Source organism: Schistocerca cancellata, chromosome 2 (genome assembly GCF_023864275.1).
Source record: "Schistocerca cancellata isolate TAMUIC-IGC-003103 chromosome 2, iqSchCanc2.1, whole genome shotgun sequence".
In the NCBI taxonomy this organism is placed as follows: domain Eukaryota; kingdom Metazoa; phylum Arthropoda; class Insecta; order Orthoptera; family Acrididae; genus Schistocerca; species Schistocerca cancellata.
In genome coordinates, this window is record NC_064627.1 from 163,739,364 (window position 1) to 163,764,302 (window position 24,939).

The 24,939-nt window shown below is 38.2% G+C and overlaps 1 protein-coding gene across 3 annotated transcripts in view; it reads left to right on the forward strand.

Annotated features, from left to right (window-relative positions):
• The window catches only part of LOC126161451 (serine/threonine-protein kinase mig-15), a 327,531-nt gene that overhangs the window by 264,966 nt on the left and 37,626 nt on the right, over window positions 1-24,939 (forward strand). For all 3 annotated transcript variants that reach the window (XM_049917269.1, XM_049917270.1, XM_049917271.1), the window contains 4 exons: window positions 5,198-5,418; window positions 13,215-13,382; window positions 18,420-18,569; window positions 19,557-19,667. In XM_049917269.1, coding sequence (XP_049773226.1) covers window positions 5,198-5,418; window positions 13,215-13,382; window positions 18,420-18,569; window positions 19,557-19,667 — 650 coding nt within the window. The remainder of the gene's footprint in view (window positions 1-5,197; window positions 5,419-13,214; window positions 13,383-18,419; window positions 18,570-19,556; window positions 19,668-24,939) is intronic.

Below are 24,939 nucleotides of genomic sequence, written 5' to 3' on the forward strand. Positions count from 1 at the left end.
GAAGGTCTTGAGGTTCTGGAGGAATGTGGACAGGGCATCCTCACCCTCGATTCAGATCACGAAGATGTCATCAATGAATCTGAACTAGGTGAGGGGTTTGGGGTTCTGGGTGTTTAGGAAGGATTCCTCTAGATGGCCCCTGAATAGGATGGTGCCATGCGGGTGCCCCTGCCGTACTGTTGTTTGTTTGGAATATGTCAGGTATTGGGAAAGCTAGTGTTCAATTGTGTTAAGGCCTTGAGCGTTAGGGATGTTAGTGTAAAGGGAGGTGGCATCAGTAGTGATGAGCAGGGCACTGTGTGGTAAAGGTACGGGGACTGTGGAGAGTCAGTTGAGGAATGGCCGGTTCTTTTATATATTAGGGTAGTTTGTGGGTAATAGGCTGAAGGTGTTGGTCTACGAAAGCAGAGATTCCCGTAGTGGGGGCACAGTAACCGGCCACAATGAGGTATCCAGAGTGGTCGGGTTTATGGACTTTAGGAAATATGTAGAAGGCAGGAGTGTAGAGAGTGGTTAGGATGAGGAGAGAGATAGACTCCGGGGAGAGGTTCTGGGATGGACTTCAGAGTTTGAGGAGAGGCTGGAGGTGCTGCAGGAGACTCCGGGGAGAGGTTCTGGGATGGACTTCAGAGTTTGAGGAGAGGCTGGAGGTGCTGCAGGATTTCTAGAATGGGGTCACTGCCATTGTTTTTAGGTGGATGAATCTGACAGCTGGTTGAGTCCTTCGGTCAGGTAATCTGTGCGGTTCAAAACAGCAGTGGTGAAGCTTTTGTCAGCAGATAGAGTTATAAGGTTGGGATTAGATTTTAGGTGGTGGGTTGTGGTTCTTTCGTAGATTTATGGTTAGTATGCATTTTAGTGATTTGGGGAATGATGTGAAGCAAGGTTCAAGGTCAAGAAATTCTGGAAAGTTAACAGGGGGTGATTTGGGAGCAGTGGAGATGGATAACGGTTGAATGGAGGAGTGAACTGAGTTAGGCAGTGTTCAACATTGGTCTTTGGTCAAGTCTGATTGGTAGGTTTGGTGGCGAAAAAGTGTTTCCACTGTAGGGACTGGGAGAAGGAGAGAAGGTATTTTCTATTACTTGATCCATCTTGTATAATACGTAGATGTCAGCCATGTCATAACACTTCTATAAAGTGATGTATGATCATTTTTCATGCATTCCACAGTATTTCATCAATGGAGCTATGAAATGTATCCAGTTGGTCCATGCTGGTGACTCCTGGCAAGTAGCAGTACTTATCAACTGTAATCATCTGAATGTGTCAGGCATTGCCCTAAGTGAAATATTGTGGTATTTACACAGCATTATTTGAATGTAATCCTGAGAACCATGTATCCATCAGCCATGTTGTTGTCAGTTAGTGCAAATGACCCTTGTGGTTGCATTACACTTTATAAAGTGACTTAAGTGCTACAATTGTATAGAATGAAAAAAAAAATCATAAAATACCAAAGGCTTTGCAAAGTTTTGTGTGTGTGTGTGTGTGTGTGTGTGTGTGTGTGTGTGTGTGTGCGAGCGCGCGCGCGCCTTGATGATTTGTTGCTACTACTACTTTCTCCATGTTTTGTATTCCACCCAGGTCTTTCCATTATCATACTGTCATGGTAGGACATGTTTTGAGGCATCAAGGGATCACAAATTTAGCATTGGAGGGCAGTGTGGAGGGTAAAAATCGTAGAGGGAGACCAAGAGATGAATACACTATGCAGATTCAGAAGGATGTAGGTTGCAGTAGATACTGGGAGATGAAGAAGCTTGCACAGGATAGAGTAGCATGGAGAGCTGCATCAAACCAGTCTCAGGACTGAAGACCACAACAACAACTGTCATGAGATACCAATAATAATAAAGAAACTGTTGTTTGTTGTACATTTTGTTTATGTTGGCAGTTTGAAACATTATATTGTTCTTTCAGTTTATCTTTTGCTGATCCTTTAGTTGTTCGTTCAGCAAAGCTGCCCCCTCCCACCCTCTTCTGTTTGTCATTTGTCTCTTCACTGTCTAAGTCTGTTTATGTAAATCTGTGATTTTTAATTGCCATTTGTTTCATTTATCTTTGATCCATTACTTACAAAACTCTCCTTCAACCAGTGAATACATGTTGTTCGTAAATTCAGTCCTCTTACCTATTTGGATTAAGGACAGACATGGAAAAGATTCAAGAAAAGTTGCACAGGTCATCAAGTATTTGTATAGTCAGCTTGAGAACAGTACACATATGACTAATAAATTCAAATGTGAGACATTACAAGGATGGCATCATTTAGGATCTTATTCAAAAAATTCTGAGATCCCCTCTTCCAGTATTAGTCATGAAAAATACAGGGTGTGATTCAAAAGTTTCAAGACTTAACTCAGAACTAGAAATTTATTGGACGTTTAGGTACAGTGGACTAAAATTCTTGAAAGTATGATCCTTCAGCATCAACACGGCGCTGCCAGTGTGTCTTCCACTGTTTGTAGCCCTTCTGGAAGGCCTCGGGCATCATGCTGTCAAGGGCTTTCATCAAAGCCTGCTGGATGGCGTCAATGGAGTCGAATTGCTTCCCTTTTAGGCCTGTCTTGATTCTGGGGAAGAGGAAAAAGTCACTTGGAGCCAAGTCAGGGCTGTAGGGTGGCGGCGGTGCACGACGTGTGAGCGGATGTGTTGTTGTGGGGAGAATCCAATCTCCCTTTATCGCTGGGCGGATGCAGCAAACTCGATGCCTCAAGTGGTGGAGCACTCACACTAAGACAATGGTCATTGTTTAAAAGTTCCCGCACACTCTCCACATTTTGATCCGTTCGGCTTGATGATGGCTTCCCAGAACAGTCGTTGTCTTCAACATTCCCGCGGCCATCTTTGAAACTTTTGTGTCACATGAAAACCATTGCATGGTACATGGCTTCTTCCTTAAAGGCCTCTTGAATCATACCGAGAGTCTCCGTTATGGTTTTGTTCAGTCGTAAGCAAAACTTAATCACATAAAGCTGCTCCAAGTGCTACTCCATTTCCGCCTCTCCCACTTTTCGACCGAGGTCAATGACACACACTCACGCTGCAAGCGATGCGCACTCTCCAGGGCTCCAGAGGCAACTGACGCAGCATCAGTTCGTTCCCTGAGACCCCCACTACTTACTCCACACGGCGGAACCGGTCCGTGCTCGTTCCCCTACTCAGAAATGAGTCAGTCTTGAAACTTCTGTATCACACCTTGTATTTCATCATCAAAAACCCTTATATCTCATGCAGTAAGCATGAGGATGAGGAATAAAATTAGAGAAATTTGAACAAATACAGTAGGGTACTGAGAACTGGTTTTCCATGTAGCATCTGTGAATGAGCAGGACAGTGGGAAAATTACCCCCTGTTGTACAGCATATTGTGGCTTGCAGAGTATAGGTGTAGATGCAACACCCTATAAATGATGTGCAGTCGTTATGTAATTATCTGTTTAATCAAAGTAAAGCACTTCAAACAACTCCTTGAGATGTATGTTATTTGCATTGCTTTGTGAGCAAACAATGAAGTGTTGATTGTTTATTGCGCTAGCCTCAATTGTTGGTCCCCCATGCAACCTGAAGAACACATCACTGAATGTGAGCAAATAATGTTTTCCCACTTATTGTTGTACCCTGAATTGTTCCCCTTTCAATCACACGACTGTAGGATCTTTCTGTGATTGTTATAATCACCTTTCTGTAGCAAACGTGCCACTAAGCCCTGCACAAGCTGTGAAAGCTGTTGCTTTGGTGGAAGATGGCCGCAGCATGCATTGCGTTGCAGAAGTGTTGAGGACAACACCTTCCACATTTCCGGAACCATGTCAAGGTACAAGGAAGCTGAAGGCTTTGCAAAAAGACCAGAAACAGGTGTGAGAAGAGCAACATTGGAGATAGGTGACCGCTTCTTACAACTTCAGGTTTCTGCAACTGTCACACCACTGCTATTGAAGCACATAGTTAAGTCCACCGGGTTTGAGTAACAGTGTTAGTGAGAGAACAAACAGTTGACTACATTTCACAGGGAAACATCTTGGCTGGACAGTACAACAATGTGATAAAGTGTTGTTCACTGATGAGTCACAATTTGGCCTCTGGTTACCTGACTGAAGAGAGGGATTCTGGTGAAGGCCAGAGGAAAGGTAGTCCCCTTGAACATTCTCATCCAGGACACCTTTTCAGGGTAGTTCTGTGATGGTGTGGGCAGGACTCAATACAGCTGCAACGACACATTTGGTCTTCATGGAGCATGGAGCTATACTGCACATTGGTATGTTGAGGAAATCCTTCTGGAGTATGTTGTGCCTTTCATTCCAGTTATTGGTGATGATTTTACTTAAGTGTACAACAATGCATGCCCACATGTTGCAAGAATTGTGCAAGAATTCTTGGATGAAACAGGGGTTCATGCTATGGGTTGACCTGCTCAAAGCCCTGATTTGAATCATATTGAGCACATTTGGGGCTGGCTGGGGAGACGAGCCTATCATATCCAGAGTCTCTATAGGACCTACTGATTGCCCTCCTGGAAGAATGGGATATGATTCATCGACAGGACATTACTGCATTAATCAGGATCTTGCCAGGCTGAATGCCGTCATTGGTGCACGAGGTGGAAATACATGTGTTTGAAGATGCAAGCAGAGGTCTCAGAGACCACCTCTGAGGTCTGTAAAGTCAAGCATGAAGTATATAACACCAAAACGTATGTGCATTACCCTTATGAGCTTACTCAAAGTTTCTTTGAAATGTGCCTCTCTGGCTTAATGTGTTAAATTTGTTTATAATCATTTTTCTTTTTCATTGTTGAACAGTTAGATGGGACCATACCACAAAATTCCATCATAATATAGTGTATTAGTGTTATAAATTTAAAGTAAATTTCCGTTTTTGTAATAAATTGAAGTGTTGGGTTTTTTGTGCCTGTCAGTGCATTTAACTAACCTAATCCATATAGCATCATTTTCTCATATGTGCTGCCAAATCCAAAACAGTACCGTTTCTGTGAAAATTATCTCTGAATAATTTGTAGGCATTCACACTGGAATTGAGCCAAAAATCTTTCCTGGAGAAATTCATTGTTTAACTACACTTAAAAGCAGTATTTTCAGTTAAAAACTTATTCAGTATTTAAATCTGTTGAATGGATACTTGGACTGTGAGTTACAGCTTGTAGGTACATAATATAATTTAGAAATTTGTTTCAGGAGTAAATCTCCTTATTGGCACAGAAAATGGACTGATGCTGCTTGATCGTAGTGGACAAGGAAAGGTATACCAGCTTATTTCCCGCCGAAGGTTCCAACAAATGGAAGTGCTCGAGGGACAGAATATTCTAGTGACAATATCAGGAAAGAAGAACCGTGTACGTGTTTACTATCTGTCGTGGTTGAAGTCAAAAATATTGCGTACAGATGGTGTTAGCGATGTAAGTATTTTAAGTGCACACTTATATACTCTAAAATTCTTACACATACTTCAGTACAGTTTTAGTTGTTAGTAGCATTTTGTATCAAATTTAAAATGGTAAAATTCCTTATGAATGCTAACATAGTTAAAGGCAATGGCACATAGTTCCTCATTATATTAGTAGAATGGCTAAACTGCAAGTACCTAGTACAGTGTTGCCAATTTTATGTGAATAATGAGACCAGTGTTTGTGTAACTACACAGTGAAGACTCATTTAAAGAAAGAAACACCCAAAGGGGCCATCGATAAAATAATATCACCACCACCACTGTATTTACAAAGTGTGTGATATCTACAGAAAAATATTTCTATCACCTCACAGAATATACGTCCTTGGAGCTCTTGTGAATATTTTTGACATTTAACAAGCATCATTTTCTCAGTAGTTGGTAGTGACATTGTTCCTATGTAGCATTTTTCATTTTTAGCAGATGAATCACCTGTTATGCACCTTTTCTTTTGCAATATGTTGATCCACTTTGGTATGAATTCTGTACTGCAAATAGTTATTATGCAGTAATTTGAACCTATGTCATCCCTAAGTATAAACAGGTGTATTGCCATAATAAACTAAAGGGAAAGAAAAGATTTATAAAATTTCCAAAAATTGCAACACTGTGAAGAACAACGGTCAACAGAAGCTGAACTGCACCAAAGCTGTTAACAATTTGGCTAAATATGTGAGGTGATGACTGTTACTTAAAAGTGTTTACCAGGAGTACCAATATGAAATGAGCGTTTTTTGTGAAAATGAAACACTAATTTTGAATTGAAAAGTAAAAACATTTTATTCAAAGTACTGACCATTGCTTTCTATACATTATGTCCACTTTTCTGGCAATGACACCACGCCAATAGAAATGTTTGTCTTTTGAAGCAAACCAATCAGACACCCAATTTTCGATACTTCGTAGGAATCGAAGTGTTCCTCAGCCAATGCATGTCCCATTGATGAAAAGAAATGGTAGCCTGAAGGCACCAAGTCTGGTGAATATGGCAGGTGCAGGTAGCAGCTCCCAACCAAGTGTTTTGATTGTATCCGGAACCAGTTTTGCTTTGTGTGCAGGTGCATTGTCGTATAAAAAAATTACTTTGCCATGTCTTCTGGCCCATTCTGGTCATTTTTCAATCAATGCATAGTTCAAATTGATCATATGTTGTCTGTAGGGATTAGTATTCACAGTTTCTCCAGGTTTTAGAACCTCATGATACATCACACCTTTCTGATCCCACCAAACACAGAGCATTGTCTTCTTGCCGAATTGATCTGGTTTTGCAGTCAATGTTGCTGATTGTCCCGGATTAACCCATGATTTTTCCCATTTAGGATTTTTAAAATAAAACCATTTTTCATTGCCAGTAACAATTCGATGCAAAATTGATTTTCTTTCAAGTCTTTGAAGCAAAATTTGACAAATGGTTTTTTGGTTTTCCATCTGTCTTTCATTCAATTCATTTTCCACACTTTTGGATCTTTCCCATAGCTTTCAAATGGTCAGAAATGGTTTGTTGTGCAACATTTAGCATTGCTGCTATTTGCTTCTGGCTCAAAGTATCATCTTCATCCAATATTGCTTGCAATTTGGCATCTTCGAACTTTTTTGGTGGTCTTCCAAGTTCTTCATTTCTTACATCAAAATCATTATTTCTTAACCATTGAAACCTTCTTTTACATGTTGCTTCTGATAGAGCATGATCACCATATGCCTCGACAAGCATTCGATGCAACTCTACAGCACTTTTTTTTTTTTCAAATGAAAGCAAAAAATTAATGCTTTCTGCAAATCATCACTTTCTGGTACAAAATTCGACATTGTTAACACGATGAAAACATGCGATGTTGTTTGTTCCATGACTTGATGTATACTAAATATCTTTGACAGATGTCATACCAACCAAACAAAAACAAAAAATTAAGGCTCGTTCACAACAAATGTTCCCTATCAACACATTTGTATCTTAACACTCATTTCATACCGGTACACCTGGTACAAGTAAAAGGAAAATGTATCACATAAAAGTGGTTTTTACTGAAGTTGGTGAGTTAGGGTGCTAGATTATAAAGAGAATATTGGTATCAGAGGACAATGATGAGACAATTATTCAAAGGCATTAGTTCTCTCCCAAGAAGTGCATGTGCAATTTATATTATGTAATCAATATGTGATGTATATAGGACACACTTGATACCTGTTAAAAGCTCTTATTTTACTATTTCTATACTGCTTTCTAAGAAAGCAAAGTTAAGATGAAACCTTAAAAAAAATTACCTCTGCTTTGTGGTGTACAAAATAATGTGACTGTCACCACAGTTCAAAAGATTCTATTTTCTTTTTCTCTGAATTGTTCATCGACAATGTTTCACTTCTGTACAGTGCTACAACCCAGACAAATGCCTTCACAAAGACTTTCTAACATTGGAGGTATATTAAATATTAAACAACTTTTTCAGTATAATCTTCTTGGTTTACAAGCTGTGTCATTTCAAATAAATCACTTGAGTTTTCCACAGCTGTCTCCACCACCATCATCATAATTAGGAGTTGAAATCAGTGTCTGGCAGGGCTGGCATGGTGTTCTGCTTATATAAATGTAATGGGAGCATCTGGAACATTCCAGAGATGGTTGGAGGTTTCTCTTCTTCAGGATTGCTTTTTTCACTATTGCCAGTCTGCATTTAGTATCCTCTCTACTTTGACAAGCTCACTTTTTTGATGCTGTTATACTACTTTCAGTGTCTCATTTCATAATCTACTGGGTGTCTACGACCCGGGACAACCGGGAGATCCGGGAAAAACCCGGGAATTTCTTAGAATTCCGGGAATTTCTCATTGTTTTAGTTTTCAGTTAAATTTTTGTAATTTGTCTGGTAAGAACCAATACTCTAACTAAGAATATTACTGTTTCTTGCTACTCCAGAATAATATTGCAACAATAAAAAACGAACCTGAGGAAAAAAACGAAAATAAAATTTGAGTTGCAAAGGAAATGCACCATATACAACAACAAAACACAGTGCTCATACAAGTGTCTGCCAACAGCAAAATGTGTGAAAGGCCTTAGGAAGACTATGCAATGTTTCTTAACAACAAATTTCCTCCGATGAGCGTGGCGTCACAATTGTTTACAATAGAATCGTTTGAGTGGTTACGAGCGAGCTTATGTGCATGTGTGTATTAGTACCTTCTCCTGCTTCTGGCTATAGAAGTGTGGCAGTTAGCTGTATAAGAAATAGCAACAAGCATCCAGATGCTATCTGGAAGAATTTTACTGGTGTGCGTAAGTAGCCAGATTCACGTATGCGCAACAGGCCCGGAGGCCGCTGGGTGCGGGAGGAGGTGGGGGGGGGGGGGGGGGGGGAGGGCGCCAAATTCATATTATTGAGAAAAAATACCTTGTTTCACAAAGAGCATAGCATGCAGCGCACTTGACCTATCTATTACTCACATGATTTTGAACGCATCCCTGTTGGTTTTTGAACAAATTCTAAGTTGATTTCTGAAAGAATCGTTAAGTTGATTTTTGAATGCGTGCGTAGTGTACGTGATGTGCCTGCCAGGGGAATCCCCGTCGCATCTAGAAATAAACTTTCCTGCAGACAAAAGGGGACGGGTCTATATGAGCTGAGTGGAATAAAGCCGAACGGGTAAATGCCAATCGCTGTGTATGTGGTTGACTCGGTTTGCAAGTGATCAGAGTTGTTATAACTACTAGCGAATTCGATAGATTCAGACTACCAGAGTGGAAATAAACGACTAACAGGAATAACAGGCAACAAATATTGTGTATTGTCTCCTCCGTGTATCCAAGAAAATGAAATTTGGACAAAAAGTTTTTGGTCAGACTGCTACACTACTATGGGTCATTCTCTGACTAGCAGCCGCTAAAGTTCTATTGTGGGAGTAGCGTGGAAAACACGTTGTACCAACGCGTAATAATGCCTAATTGGAGAATAAATGTAGGATAACTAAACCGGTGATTGTGGCAGGGTTAGTGAAGTTAATCAGAGAATAAGTTTTGATACTGGCAGGAATAATTACAAAATTAGTGATGACAGATTGATTGTTAGAACAAGGAAGGGGAAGAAACGGGGACTCACACAAATTACGGAAGAATATGACGATTCCAAGTTTATATAAAAATTTTGTACTACTACTTCTTGATCTCATGCTTCAGAAGCTATGTGTATGAATGAAATGTGAAACTATTTCCTAACGTAAAACTTTTTGCTTGTAGTAGGCCTAATAGGCATTTGATGTTGGTACTTCGTGAATTATATTCCGCCGTGTTATAAAAATGAACATTTGTGCCAAAACAGTCTCGTTTATTTGGCGTGTGTAACAATGCTGCAATATTAGGCAGGCCTATTTCGTTTTGTCTAGCAGTGACAAAATACACTAATCAGATCGAGAAACCACACCAGTCTTGGGTACTATTAGTATTAACAGCTTGTCTAGTATTAGACAATGACATGTTGTTTTTCATGTAGCAAAACGTTGACGAACTTTGATGAGGTAATAGATTCTTTCCCAGAAAGGAAAGTACGCCATATGAAGTTGTGGCAAGGTTAGATAGAAAAAAAGCTAGGGCCTAAAGATTGAAGAAATGTGTACTGTCTTGCTTGTCTCTTGTCTTTACTCGTTTTGTGTGTCCTATATTTAATTTTATGCCACACAAAACACCAAGTTATTAGCTAATATGCAGTAAAGACTACAGATTTTCTGAAGAGTTCTTGTTCTGCCGGTTACAAGTAATCCCATCCAGTATTAATTGCGAAATTTTTTTAAAGAGGAGCAGAATGTCAAACCAGCCCACTGGGCGCAGGAGAGGCACCACAGGACATTTTAATTTCCACTGGCGTGAATATAGTTTGATGGCACCCATTACAAAATATTACATGTTTGGATTCCACAGAGCGAAATACAGACGTGCGCTGGAAGAATGCTGTGTGAAGAGGCGTGGCACTGCACTTTGGCACACTTAAGACCAAATAACATGTCTTACATTCCTTCGAACATATATGTTTTATGTATCAGGTTCTTCAGAAAGATGTGCGCTAAAAAATGAAGATTTTGGAAAGTCGATTTCGTAAATTTTTGGCACCTTATCTCAAACGCTCGAGGCAGGGGGAGCGCCACTATCTAATATTGGCTCAGTTCGGAAATATCGTAGATCCGGACCTGATTCACAGAGCAGTCTTGAGTTGTTGTGGGGAGGTGGTAGTCTTTAAATGACCCGTGTTTACGTTAAGTGATTTTGCTGTTTCTTCTTCATTTATTGTTCTCATATCAAATGAAAACAAAACGGATTTCTGTGGCAGGGAGCTATCAAGTGAATTAAAATACATTCACATAATTACGGAAGGCTCAAATATGTAATTAGTTTCAGATTTTATTTTGTTTCCACCTTTCTGACAGTCAAGCGTTAATCGCCTTGCAGAACAATGAAGTTATTTTTGTCGGTTTGTTAAGGAAATTTGACTTTTATTAATCTTTTCTGCTGAGGCAGTCAATTTCAACTGTTCGCTGCATTTCAATTTCACGTTTTCATCTTCTAGCACGTATGGCATTATGCCTTAATAAAGAACCAAACATGAAGTAATACAGTACTGGTACTCCAAGAAAATTTACATCTGAATCTGGACATATGAATGCGCACTTTACGCCGAAGGATGCATTTTAGTATAGTTCACAAAATTCCTATGCTCTTGGAGTATCTTCTTATGTCTTGTTCCTTTTATGACATAATGTAAGATCTTTTAATGTTTCCTGCGTCATCGTAGCTGCAAAAGTGTGGCGCTTTCTGGCAACTGCTGAAACAGATCTATTTCTAACAGGTTGCGGGAAAATATTCCGAATGGTTCTTTGAAAAGCGTTACTTTCAAAGTAAATTTCCTTTTACACAAGATGAACTCTGTGCGTGAATGTCTGATGAATTTCTTAAATCACAGAGTGTTTGACTCTCATTCTAAAATCAAATCTTTGAGGATGACCATTTAGAATATTTTCGAGCCCAGAAGATCAGACATTTATGTTGTTGTTAAAAATTTTACCGGCACATTTGTATGATGTATGTTAATGTGGAACAAGCGCAAAAAAGATCAACATTATGTATGAAAGCATAGCTTCTCTTGCAGCTTATTAATCTTAGAGACCAATATTGTACGTAAAAGCTTTTCTTTTCTTGTAGCAACAGCATGTATATTAATTTAAACCATTACCTTTCCCTATTTGCGTGTTCGCGCTACTTAACAGTGATGTTGCTATTGGCTGACTACATCACGTGTCTTATGCTACGCTCTGAATATCTGCTGTCATTGGCTGGCGAGATCACATGACATGAGCTACGACTGGCATACAAAAGCACATCGCAATCTCGATCTCAGTCCTTCGGAAAGTAACATGCGGTGTTTGGTGGAGTTCGAATTTATACTTTCGTAATACGAAATATGCAATGTACATGTTGCTGCACATCAGACATCTTTCCAAAACGTGTTTTTTCCCCTGAGTTTCATTTTCTAAAGTGCCGGGAAATTCTACGCCAGTGTATAAAACCACAACCATTGAAAGGATTGATAAGTTGTACAGTTTTGAGGAAAAGTATACTGTTACTTAACATGGAAAAAGGGTATTTTCATCCGGGACAAAGTGTATTTTTAACCAGGAAATCTGGGAAAAATCCAGGAATTTTTTTTTTTTTTTTTTTTTTTTTTTTTTTCCATGTATACACCCTTAATCTAATTCCCTTAACATTGCTGGAATTGATTCAACAACGTTCAGTTATCTTCGATTTACTGTTTTGATGTTTTCTGTCTCTGACAGAATTACAGTGTCGTTAGCAAAGTTCAAGTTTGTAATTTCTTCTTCCTGAACTGTAATCACTTTCCAGATTTCACCTTGATTCCCTTCATTGCTTGCTGAGTGTAAGATCGAATTTAACATTAGGAATAGAGTACAACCCTAACTCACTCTGTTCTCAACTGTTGCTTCTGTTTCATGTTCTTGATTTTTATAACTGCATTCTTGTTTATGTAGATGTGACTTAAAAGTGTCCCAGAATCTGCAGTGATTGTTCCACGTTCTTTCACTGTATTGTAAGGAAGCCAAAAGCAAGCAAATGCCTGAAATGTTATTCACAGGAACAGAAAAATGTATCATCTGTTTCTGCCAAAACTAGCGTCCATTTTTTGTGATATTAGCATCTTTTTTCTTTATTTTTGTGATGTTGGCATCTTTTTTTCCCTTTTGTGATATTAGCAATTTTTTTTTTCTTTTGTGATATTAGCATCTGTTTTTGCAATACCCACATCTATTTTTTGCAATATTAGCATCTTTTTTGTTGAAATTTGCGTTATTAATTTTTTTGTTTGTAAATGATTAGAAACACAAATTTTCAAGTTTGTTAGGCTATATGAGTGAAGACGAACAAAGCCTTAGTTCTTTTAAATTGAATGTTAGAAAAGATGGGGAACGTTTTGACTGGAGTGGAGCAAAAACTTTGCCAGCTCTCTCTCTCTCTCTCTCTCTCTCTCTCTCTCTCTCTCTCATTGTCATCCAGTGCTAGTCAATGCACTGTGTATTTTCAAATTGCAGGTAGCAATAGATGAATGTTAGTCACAAAGCACAAGGCAGTCACCTGAAATGTCATATTGTTGTTGTTTTGAACATTTATATAAACATCATCTGCCTCATGAAACATATGTTTACTATGTTTAAAGACTGGAGCTAAAAATCATTGTATCACATTCATTTCAGCAAGTTGAACGAAGGAATGGTTGGATCAATGTCGGTGACTTGCAAGGAGCTGTGCACTTCAAAATCGTTAAATATGAGCGGATTAAATTTTTAGTTATTGCTCTGAAGGACAGTATAGAGATTTATGCCTGGGCACCAAAGCCGTACCATAAATTTATGGCCTTTAAGGTAAGTTGATTGAATTTTTTAGTACAAACCCTGACCAGATTAGCTTTGTTTTTCATTTCTTGCAACGTTTGTTGGGAACAAGAAAAAAAAAATTAAGAAAATCCATTGAAGGAAAAGATTGTTGTCAAACGTTTAACTTGCACATTTGTTTTTCTGAGTGCTTCAAAAATTCCATGCAAGTACCATATTTTTAATTTCTTGAAAACATAAAAAAAGTAAAATACATTCATTACAAGTGGCTAACACAGGAGTTGGACAAAAATATAGGAACACTGCAAGGAATGCATGCTTGAATGTAAATGTAGATACGAACTTCCAGGATGCCAGAATAATTGTAGGTCAGCAACTTCTGTTAATCAGGACAGTGAAAAACCAGCCAAATTTTCAAATTTCACCTTTTTTATTTACTCATTGTCTAAGCTTTTGGGTTGGGACCAGTTTTTGAATCATCCCACAGGACAGAAAACCAAATTTACATTCATGTACAATAGAGGTATTACCAGATTTTTAAGCACATGCCAGAAACACAGAATACATCATTTCAAGACTAGCAGAACAGATGGTCAAAATGGTGTTTCCGAAAATGCAAAAACCATGTCAAAAATGTATACATTATGAGGTGCAAACGAATAGTTACAGCACATACGGTAACTGGCAGTCTACTACTTCTGCTGCCATAAAGAAACTGTGGGAAGGGGGTGTCCTATCAGGATATAGGAAACATTTTGTATTTATTACAATATTCTCCACACAACAGTGAATGCAATAACAGTACAAGTCACCAAGAAGCAAAGTCAGATACTAAAAATCACTGAACAGTAGAAAACAGCAGCACCGCATGAGGCGCATAGTACAGTTGTATGCTATGTTGTGCTGTAAAAATCTTTAAATGTGAACCCAAACATTAGTATTAAAAGAAACCAAAATAATAGGACATTAAAAAATCTTCTTCACTACCAATCCTTTAAAAGCATTGAAACTTCGCCATAACAAACTTTGTAAGACGTGAAGATAACATGTCCCAGGTAAGAAAGTCATTAACCCACAAAGTTGTCTTTCACAAAGCCCCCCATCTCGCTCATAGAAAAAGGAACCCAAACAATTTTTTAAAAATAATGTAGTGGTGAAGGCCATATAATGAACCAGTTAAGTAAGCTTCACAATCTGCCATACATATCATACCACATGTACAGCGTAAAGTCACAACAAACTCAGAAATGTTGTTATCCAACCAGCAGCAGCTGTACCACCACAGACGATAGTGCATAGTGAAATCAAAAGTTGTATATCGGCAATGAAACATTATAATGACAGGGAGCGCCTGACAGACCAGTGGTAAATGCATGAACCAAACTACAGGCAGTAAAATATGCAATTTACTTTTATGAAATGGGGAAGGGAAGGTGGAAGGGTTTGGGAATTACGAGTTGTGGGTGATAGTACAATAGATGAAAAAGGTGGAAGCTGAACTCAGTACATAACAATCAACACGAGAAGCAAAATGTCATTACGAGAATATTAGAAAAGGACAGGTGAGGGAAGGGGGGAGGGGGGACCAGGTATACAGGAGCTTGTGGCAGAAATGACAGTGGGATTGATGCTAAGGGAAGAGAGTAAGAACTATACATCATTTTGGAGTAGAACAGAGAACTGACTAAATCGAAAATCGACTTATTCCTTCAAAACTTTATCTGGCTCTTTTATTATGCTCTTAAAAATCTCAAGTTCCTGCAAAATATTTAACTGCATACATTTCGATGCATGATGCAAAACCTTCAGTGTGTTACCTGCAGTATCAACCCGATGACCCTCATTTTCTTAAATGCTGTCTAAATGTGTTCATATTAGAATGAACCACATGTTCTTTAAAACGGGTGACAAAACTTCGGCCTGTTTGTCCAATATAAAATGATTCACAAACTCCACATTACATCCCCAGTTGTCGAGCCCATCTTATACCTTAGCTGCCCACTCATACAGAATCCTATCCTAAATATTTTTGGGAAGGAGCAAGGCAGGTGTTTGGAGATTGGTCCCCTATATTGCAATGTTGGGAATCCTTTTACGTCATTTTTCCGTGGTTGTTTCATCTGCTTATGCTTTCTGTACAAACCGGAAACCAGCAATTGTTTATAGTCATTAGCCACAGTAACCTAACCTGCTTCAAAGTGCTTAACTCTTTATTAACTTTTTTCTAATTTAGAGACAGACTCAACAGATGTGCTACCATAGCATGAAAGTTACCTCGTTTCTAATAGGATGATTGGAATCATTGCATGCTATAGCATCACATTTCATTGTCTTCCAAAAACTGAAAAGCTAGGGCTCTTCATCACCTCTCCTATTAAGCAAATCCAGGAAACTCAATTTCCTAACCACTTCAACTTGCTGTGTGGACTTAATGGTCAGATGCTGCTCATTGAATAAATTAAAAATGGACACCACCTTATTATAAGCACCCTTCACAAACATGAAAACATCAACAACATATCTTTCATAAAAAACAGTGTCATTAGCGAGATCCTGATTCTGATAAAAAAAATTCTACTCTCCAAATCATTAATAAAAATGTCAGCCAATAAGCCTGAGTGGCATTTGCTGGTAGTAAGCCCATCTGGCTGTTGGTAGACATTATTAACAAAACCAAAGCAGTTATACGATAGATTGAACTGAAGGAGATCAAGAAACTTGATTAGCTCCCCATTAATCATAGTAGCATTATGCAAAACATTATTCGTGATAAATGAAAGGGTTTCCTCGATTGGGATATTGGGGTAAAAATTCACAATATCAAAAGAAGCCAGTACCCTATCATCTGACATTTTAAGTTTCTGGTAATTGGGCGCAAAAGCTGCACTATATAGTATATAATAAGTACTGGGGAACTTACACACTCCGAAAAAGAAACTTGTCAAAAGGGGTAAGTGGAGAACCTCTAGTGTTAATTAAAACACACTTTGTCGAGCTTTGTGTAACTTCATCTGTGCGTTAAGAACAGGTTAATTTGGACTCGTATGTATCGGACCCCGTTTTTCCCTTGGTGTCATCAAGAATTGCAAATAATCAGTTTTCCTTTTTAAAGCTACATTCACGAACTTTGTTGAATCTGTATCAGTCTGTCACATACCATTATTTGTCAAACATCCTGGCACTTTCCCTGTACATGACCTCTTATTATCAAAGCATTCCCGGCCTGAAATTGGTCATTGAGTAAATAAAAAAGTGAATTTGGCAACTTTTCTTGGTTTTTTGTTGAACTGATAAATGCATATGGTAAACAAGCCTGCAAGCTGTGCTGTTATATTTGATCATAAACAGCACCTGTGCAATGTCCTCAGAACATTGCAATTGCCAGTCAAGGTCAGAACTGTTTCTGTGTGGTTGTGAGTGCATTATGCCAGAGCTTAAGTGAATTTGAATGTGGGTAGATCATTGGTGCTCATGTGGTAGTGCTTCTTTAACAAAAGTAGCGAAAGTGTTTGGTGTTTCAAGAGGCACCGTAGTAAAGATTTATACTGCATATGGGGAAGCAGAAAAGCATCATCCGCTGAGTCACTACAGGGATGTTGAAGAGGATTGTGATGAAAAATAAGAATAGGAGACCTGCAAAAAATCACTGTAAAACTATTCCAAAACCACTCATCAGCAATGCAAATGCCCATAACAGGAAAACATGGTGATGAAGCCATAAAACCTGGGCTATAGAGCAATGGAAGAAAGTCATTTGGTCAGGTGAGTCTTGTTTTTCACTGTTTCCAAGTTGTGGCCAAGTTTACATTCCAAGAGAGAAACATGGTGGGGGTTTGGTGATGATATTGGCAGCCATATTGTTGTATATCATGGGCCCCAGGGGTACCCTGCAAGGTGACATTACAGCCAAGAATTATGTGACCATTTTTGCTGATCAGGTCCGTCCCATGATACATTGTTTGTTTCTCAATGGTGATGCTGTGTTTCAAGACAACAGGCACCACTGTTCACACAGTTTGCGTTGTCCAGAACTGGTTTTGTGAGCACACACCTGCTCTATCCACCACAGTCACCAGATCTCAGTATTATTGAACCTTTGTGGCCTACTTTGTAGAGAAGGGTGCGTGATCGCTGTCCACCTCCATCCTTGTTACTTGAACTTGCCTCCATTTTGTAGGAAAAATGGTATAAGATTCCCTTGAAAACTACACAGGGCCTGTATATATCCATTCCACTGTGACTGGAAGCTGCTTTTGAACACCAATGGGTTTCGTACACCTTACTAAACATAGTAATTGTTTTTTTTTCCATCCCCTGTTCTTTCTAACAAATGTTACAAATCAGCAGCCTATACTTCCTCCAAAGTAGTGTGATTTTTTATGAATATTTTATGCAGCCTGCAGAAAGAAAAATGCATAAAAATATTTTTCTGTGAAATTGTATCTGGTAACATCAAGTAGGAGATTAATGAAAAAAGCATACCTGTTCTTTTGGTAGAATTGGAGGAAAATTCCAGGTATTATACTTTCTAAACTTTAAATGCGTTAGCAGGCTTACAAAAAAATTTATATTACATAAAGAAAATATGTTGTGGACTCATTGTTTTAACTAGAGTACTAGTCACTCTGGTTCTAGTGTTGACCTGACTAGACCAGCCTCAGAAATTAGTGTGTGGCATTGTATACCTTTCAGATAACTGTCAGTTGATCTACTATGGCAGTTAATTGGTATTTTCTTCAAGGATTCTTGTATCTGTGAACTTTGCTTCGTGTAACTGCCATTAGCCAAAAAGTTACTTATATTGAAAACAGGCTGATTGCAGTGAACTGTTTGGCTTTATGAAACTGAAACATGGAAAGTTAATATGATATTTGATTTGATATTACCATTCCTTCACTTATAAGTTACACTAGTTTATAATACTGTAATGATCAACTTAGCAATATTAATAAAAATGTTAATTGCATCTCTCTGTTTTTCTTCTGATGTCTGGTATTTCATAATTGTAGGCCATGGAAAGTCCAAGCATTTTCAACTTCGCCACATAACATTTATTATTGTTCACAGTCGTTTGCAGATCTGGCACATCGTCCACTGTTAGTGGATCTCACTGTAGAAGAAGGTTCACGACTGAAGGTCATTTATGGATCAGCTGATGGCTTCCATGCAGTGGACCTTGATTCTGCTTCTGTCTATGACATTTACTTGCCTAAGCATGTGAGTTCAGTGACTATTTTAATTCAGTTAATTTTATCAAAATTCTCAAATTAACCATGTACTTGGAATAATGTGTTGATTTTCTGATCACCTCCATCACCACAAAAATCTTTCCTTCATCAATCTGCCACACACATTTGTTATTTAAAACACACACACACACACACACACACACACACACACACACACACACACACACACACACACACACACACACACACACCGATCATTGTTCTCATGATGTCAAATAACTAGGAACTATTTTTATTTACATATTGAAGGAATATTGGCTGCTATTTCACATGTTTATATAAAATTGGCTTTTCATACATTACAAGAACCAGAGAATGAAAGAAGAAAAAATTCTGTGAATTATTTTTGGAGGCCCTGCTTCTAAATTACAGTGAAACTGTAAACTCTCACTCCTGTTATTTCTTTTGGCACTCACATCAATTTTGTGTGTTTACCTTTTAAATGGAACTTATTGCTGTTTTCTTTTATGCCCTTTTCCAGTTTTATCTTACCCCTTTACCTTCTTATTATGTAATTGGAATATTAGAAAAATTAACTATGCAAAAGAGTTGTTAAATTTGTGATGCTTTTAAAAGTGTTTTAGAAACTGTTTTTGGGATGTACCATAATTAATTTCTAATCAATAGCAATTCAAACTTGTGGGAAAAACTATATTCATTTAGGGAGTTCAGTGATTGACATGTTATAAAGATTTGTTTTGTTTTTGACACAGTGGCCACCTTCAAATGCTGTGGGTGACATTTGGTTAACAAAATACCATCCGTAGCATCTGAAGATGGCTGTCCTGGGGCAAAACTGTTTATGACTATGTTGAATATAAACAGAAATTCATAATTGCAACTCACATGCATTACACAGCTTAGCTGTTATATAATAAAAAAGTTTTTATAATCGACACATGCACATTTTGATGAAGAGATGTAAATATTTATATCGTTACTGAATCTGTTACAGACACAAGGACCCATCTCTCCTCATTGCATAGTGCCTTTGCCTAACTCTAATGGTATGCAGTTATTGTTGTGCTATGACAACGAAGGAGTGTATGTTAACACATATGGAAAGGTAATTGAAATTTACAGAAATTTTTTATATACAAAATTATTTCACAAAACATCATTTGTATAGTGTTATTTACTCTTAAGTTATTTACCAACTGGGTTCACTTTCTATTAGTAAATATTTTTGGTGGGTGATATTAACAAGCAGGATTATCACATTATTTGAAACAAAATAGATGCTTGAAACAATGGAAAATTGAGGATGAAATAATGACAATATTATGAAAAGGACAGATTGCTACTCACCATATGGCAGAGATGCTGAGTCACAGACAGGCATAACAAAAAGACACCAAACATGTAACCATAACAAAAAGACGCCAAACATGTAACCTTTTGGCCAGCCTTCTTCTGAAATACACACACACACACACACACACACACACACACACGTACATTTCTCATTTCTCTGGTTGGCCTCGGCAACCAAATACAGTGGTCGTGTGTGTGAGAGCTGTGTTTGCTTGTGTGTGTATGTGTCTATGCTGTCTGTTTCAGAAGAAGGCTTTCTGCCGGGAAACTTACATGTTTGGTAGTCTTTTTGTTGTACCTGTCCTCTGCTCAGCATCTCTATTATATGGTGAATAGCAGTCTATCCTTTCCATAATATTGTCAAAATACAGACTTGTGTATTGATTATAAAATTGCTCATGGTTTTTACATTACTCATTTTCTTTTAACAGTTTTAAACTCAGATGGCCGCAATCCAAATGTAAGAGAACTTACACCTGTGACCACATAAATATAAGAATGGAAACAAATGTACATTACTGTAGTTTTGCCAAATTCTGAAGATATTTTGGAATGGAACTGAATTAAAAATGTAACAAGAACCTCCAGACATTTCTATATGATGTCACCATTAAATTGTTTTCAGATATATTTGTTGAGTGGAGTGGGTAATGTGTAACAATGTCTTTTTATGAAGGTATTCAAATGGCGTTTAGCACTGTACAACCGTGAAATGCAGACGATAAACAGTTCAGGTGAAATGAGAATAGGAGCATTTCAAATGTGATGGGGAAGAAATTAGTGCAACAACTTGAGTGAAAGAAGGCTCAATTGATAGGACACATCCTGTGGCATCAAGGAATCATCAGTTTGGTAATGGATGTAAGTTTGGGGGTAGACCCCAATTCTAGAATACAGTAAGCAGAGTCAAATGGATATAGGTTGCAGTAGTTATGCAGTGATGAAGAGGTTTGCACAGGGTAACTTGTATGGAGAGGTGCACCAAACCAGTCTTTAGACTGAAGACCACAACAACAGTAGTCATTTATCTCACTAGAAATGAGTGTTCAGGTTATTAGCTGGTGGGAGTATGTAGCTTTTTCTCTTAATTAAGTTCTGTGCCACCATGATTTAGTTGTTAGCACCTTTGACTGAAGTCTGTAGGTCTATGTTCAACAGCAGCTACTGTTACAATTTTGAATAAACATGTGGTGTAGTGTCTAAAGTTCTTATGTTTTTCTTGTTCTTGCAGTAGCTTTTTAAAATAATGCAAAGGTATGTACAGAAATCTAAATTACTTGTGCTGTTGCATTGGGGATAAAGTAGCTCTAATACTAGCCACTTATAAAAATGTGTACCCCAGAAAACCGGCCATGTTTGCCATTATTTGAAAAGTTCTGGCACATTAATATATATAAAAAGAAAAATAAACACTAAAAATGCCAAGCTTGCCAAGCTTTGAGGTTTATTTTTCATCATTATTGAATTGCTGTGGCAGGTTATAAATTTTATAGTAATGTCAGTAAGAATAATTGTCCTTAAAAAAAAGTGCAAGATGAGTTAATCTCTTGAGTAATTTCATGTGTAATTGTCTTTTGTATGGAAAAGTTTGAAGTATTCTGTCATTCAGAGTGGTTTGTTGCAGTGGGGACAGTACCAGTTTGTTTCTTGCTTGCTTTACTTTTCTCCAAACAAATCTTGGAACCCCTGTTGGATGATGGCTTCATCATAAGATTCATCTGTAAAAAAGTCAAAATGAAGACAAACGAAACAAGACTAAATTGTAATTACAGTGGCAATATATGTAGCAACAATATTTGTGACAAAAAATTGTAGTAAACTGCATCTTATTGAAATATCAATCTTCTTCAGACTGTTACCATTCAGATATTTCTTTCTTCAGACCAGAATCATTGAATCTATCTCTAGAGCTTCCAAAATACCTTGTTCACTCAACAAACATGACATATTTGAAGCAGAATTACAGCAAATGGCAAGATTTAATGCATACACACACAAATTTCCTGAAAGTGGAAGCACACACTGCCTCAGTTAGTTGCAATAGAAGCTCTTATGTTTGCTACAGCTTCTTTTAGAAATAATTTTAGAAATTGAAGTCAGCTCCTGCCAATGGGTGGATGTCATGGTATCTATTAATAGTCCTCTTTTGAAACTAGTCCAGTTTTCAAGCAATAGGTAGCTTGCATGTCAGGGACATCATGGCCAGATGTATTCTTGGATGCAGTCCTCTGGACAGTTTTGTAGCGGTCTCGGTCTTAGTTGCCGGTGGTAAAAGGAGAGCGATGCCCCTCCTGGAAGTATCCTGTAATCATCAGTGGTATCAGGGGAGCACTTTTTTTAAATGGTGAATTCAGAATTCAGGGAATCAGCATTAAAGTAACTTAAATACAGATGAAAATGTAATCATCATCATAATCGTTAGTGGCACAACAGCTCTGTGTGAGCCTTGGCATTCTATAGAAGATAATTCAATTTTTTTTCTGTGTAGTGCCAAACTCCTCCAGTTCTAAATTCCAGTTTTCCTTACACCCTCTATGGCACCTTCCTTCCACCATAGCATTGGTCCTCCATTACATTGAAAAACTTCTTACTCATTCTGTCATCTGTCAGTACATATATTGCCCATTCCAGTCTTTAACTCTTAATATACTGGCAATGTCTGGTTCGTAGTATAGATTATATAATTCATGGTTAAATGTCCTCATCCAGGCACAAATTTTTCATGTAGCACAATAATTTGTCTCAAGCTCTTTCCTTCAAATACACCAACTAGCTTTTCATTGAATTTTGTTAGTCCAGGCTCAGCATTGTACATTAGTACCAGCTCCACTAAAACTTTATACAATACAACTTAAGATCTCTAGATAACAGCTTAGATTTCAGATGTTTTCTGAGGCCATGGTAGCACTTGTTAGGGACAATATTCATTTGTGAATTTCAGGGCTGACATTGTTTACTTCTGATCCAAGGTAAGTGAAACTACACACACAATCAAACTTACATGCACCAGTTGCTACAAATGGTGGTTCATCGAGATTATTTTTCTTGGTTATAGGCTCATACTTCGTTTCTCCCTCATTTATGTGCTTTCTGGCAGCTCTTTCAAGATTTGTGAAGGCTTCTTTCATTGCTCTTTGCTTTCTTGCAATTATGTGTATGCCAGCACCTGAACTGAGTTTTATAGGATAGTCCCAATAATGTAACTGATCGCACTGGGATGACATGACCTGTACTTCATTTATGAAAAAGAGGAAGGCGCAGAAAGGGATAGATGGAAAATCATGACTTCCAGCCAAACAAAAGGCTGAGGTGTTGCAATGGCAAAACTTGAAAATTTGTGCCAGCCGGAACTCAGACCTGGATGCTCCTCTTCTCTATGATTGCAGGACTCAGCTGGTCGGTGCAGGATGTCAAATCAAACACCCTTGAGCCATCAAATTTCCAAACTGTTGTCTACCAGTTTCAGCAATTTACTATGCCATCTTCAGGCCCCCTGACTAACATGTAGGAGATTCCAGTCTCGTTTCCGGGTCGGAATAGGGCCAGCATTCAAATACTGGTATCTCTAGATTTATGCTTGATGCAGCAGTCATTTCAACCATCATCCGCCAGTGCATTTCAACCATCATCCGCCAGTGTCGACAGAGTAATGACGATGCAGAGGGTTCGTCGTTGCGCATATCACTGCTCTAAATGGGTGGAGCATACACGTCAACTTTTGCAAGACTTCCTCTATCAGTGTTCACAAAATTCCTTTCTGTTGTTACTTAAAAGTTGTAATTGCATTTTCCATCACTAAATAGCGGAACGGTTTGCAGAAAAAGTACATAGTAACTATGGCTAATGCTCCTATAACATATGTATAGCTTTGTGTTACTCCTAGCGTGTGATGTGACCAGATCTTGATATTTAAGCTCTAATTACATAAAAACAACAGATATTTTGTGAGGACATTGACCGTAAATGCTATATAAATGTTATAATCAATCAGAATAACAGCAATCCAAACCATATTTTTAACACAGGAAAATTATCTCAGTGTATTTCAGGGCATTTCCTATTCACATTTTCTTGCTGGCGTCGCAACATGTCCTGATAGTGCCATCGATTATTAGGTTGTTCCTGTGAGATGAGTTCATGATGAACCAATCTTTCAGTGTCAAAGAAAACTATCAGTGTGGCTTTGACATTTGACCTGACCTGATGATCTGTTTTTGGTTTTGGAGAACATTTCCCGACCCATTGCGAAAACTGAACCTTGGTCTCAACATCATAACCATAGACTCATGTCTCATCACCAGTTACATTCTCATTTCTGTGATCCAAAAGCTCTACACAGATTGCGACATGAAAGTCTTTCTCATCTTGACTGATGAGTCGTGGGGCAAACTTGGTGGCAGCATGACGCATTCCAAGATGCTGTGTCAGTATTTTGTGACATAATCCAACTGAAATGTTACATTCATCTGCATTCTCTTGGACAGTCAGTCTTTGATTTTCATGCACAATTTTGTTGGCGTCCCTGACATGAGCGACATCACGAGATGTCGAATGGCATCCTGAATGAGGATAGTCTTTTAACTTCTGTCCAGCCATGTTTAAACTGTGTGAACCATTTGTAACACTGAGTATGGCTTAAGCAGTCATCACCATAGACATCCTGCATCATTTGGTGTGTGTCTGTAGAGTTTTCCTTGAGTTTCACTCAAAATTCAATGCAGATTTGGTGATCCTCTAACTCTGCCATCTCAAAATTTGTAAACTGTGTGACACAATGTTCTACTCATTGCAGACATACAACACTGAAACTTCCGGCAGCTCCATATTGAACATAGGCGTTGTACAGGGATGCCAGCCACATTTTGCTCCAGTACACCATTGGCGCGAAATTATGAATATTCCAGAATTGTATTTTATGTGCAGTAGGTAATATTCAAATTCCTCATCACATCGCCTGTCTTGTATGTTGGGGATATGATACTGAAATTCCATTCATCAAGGACACTTTCATGCTTCCAAATCTT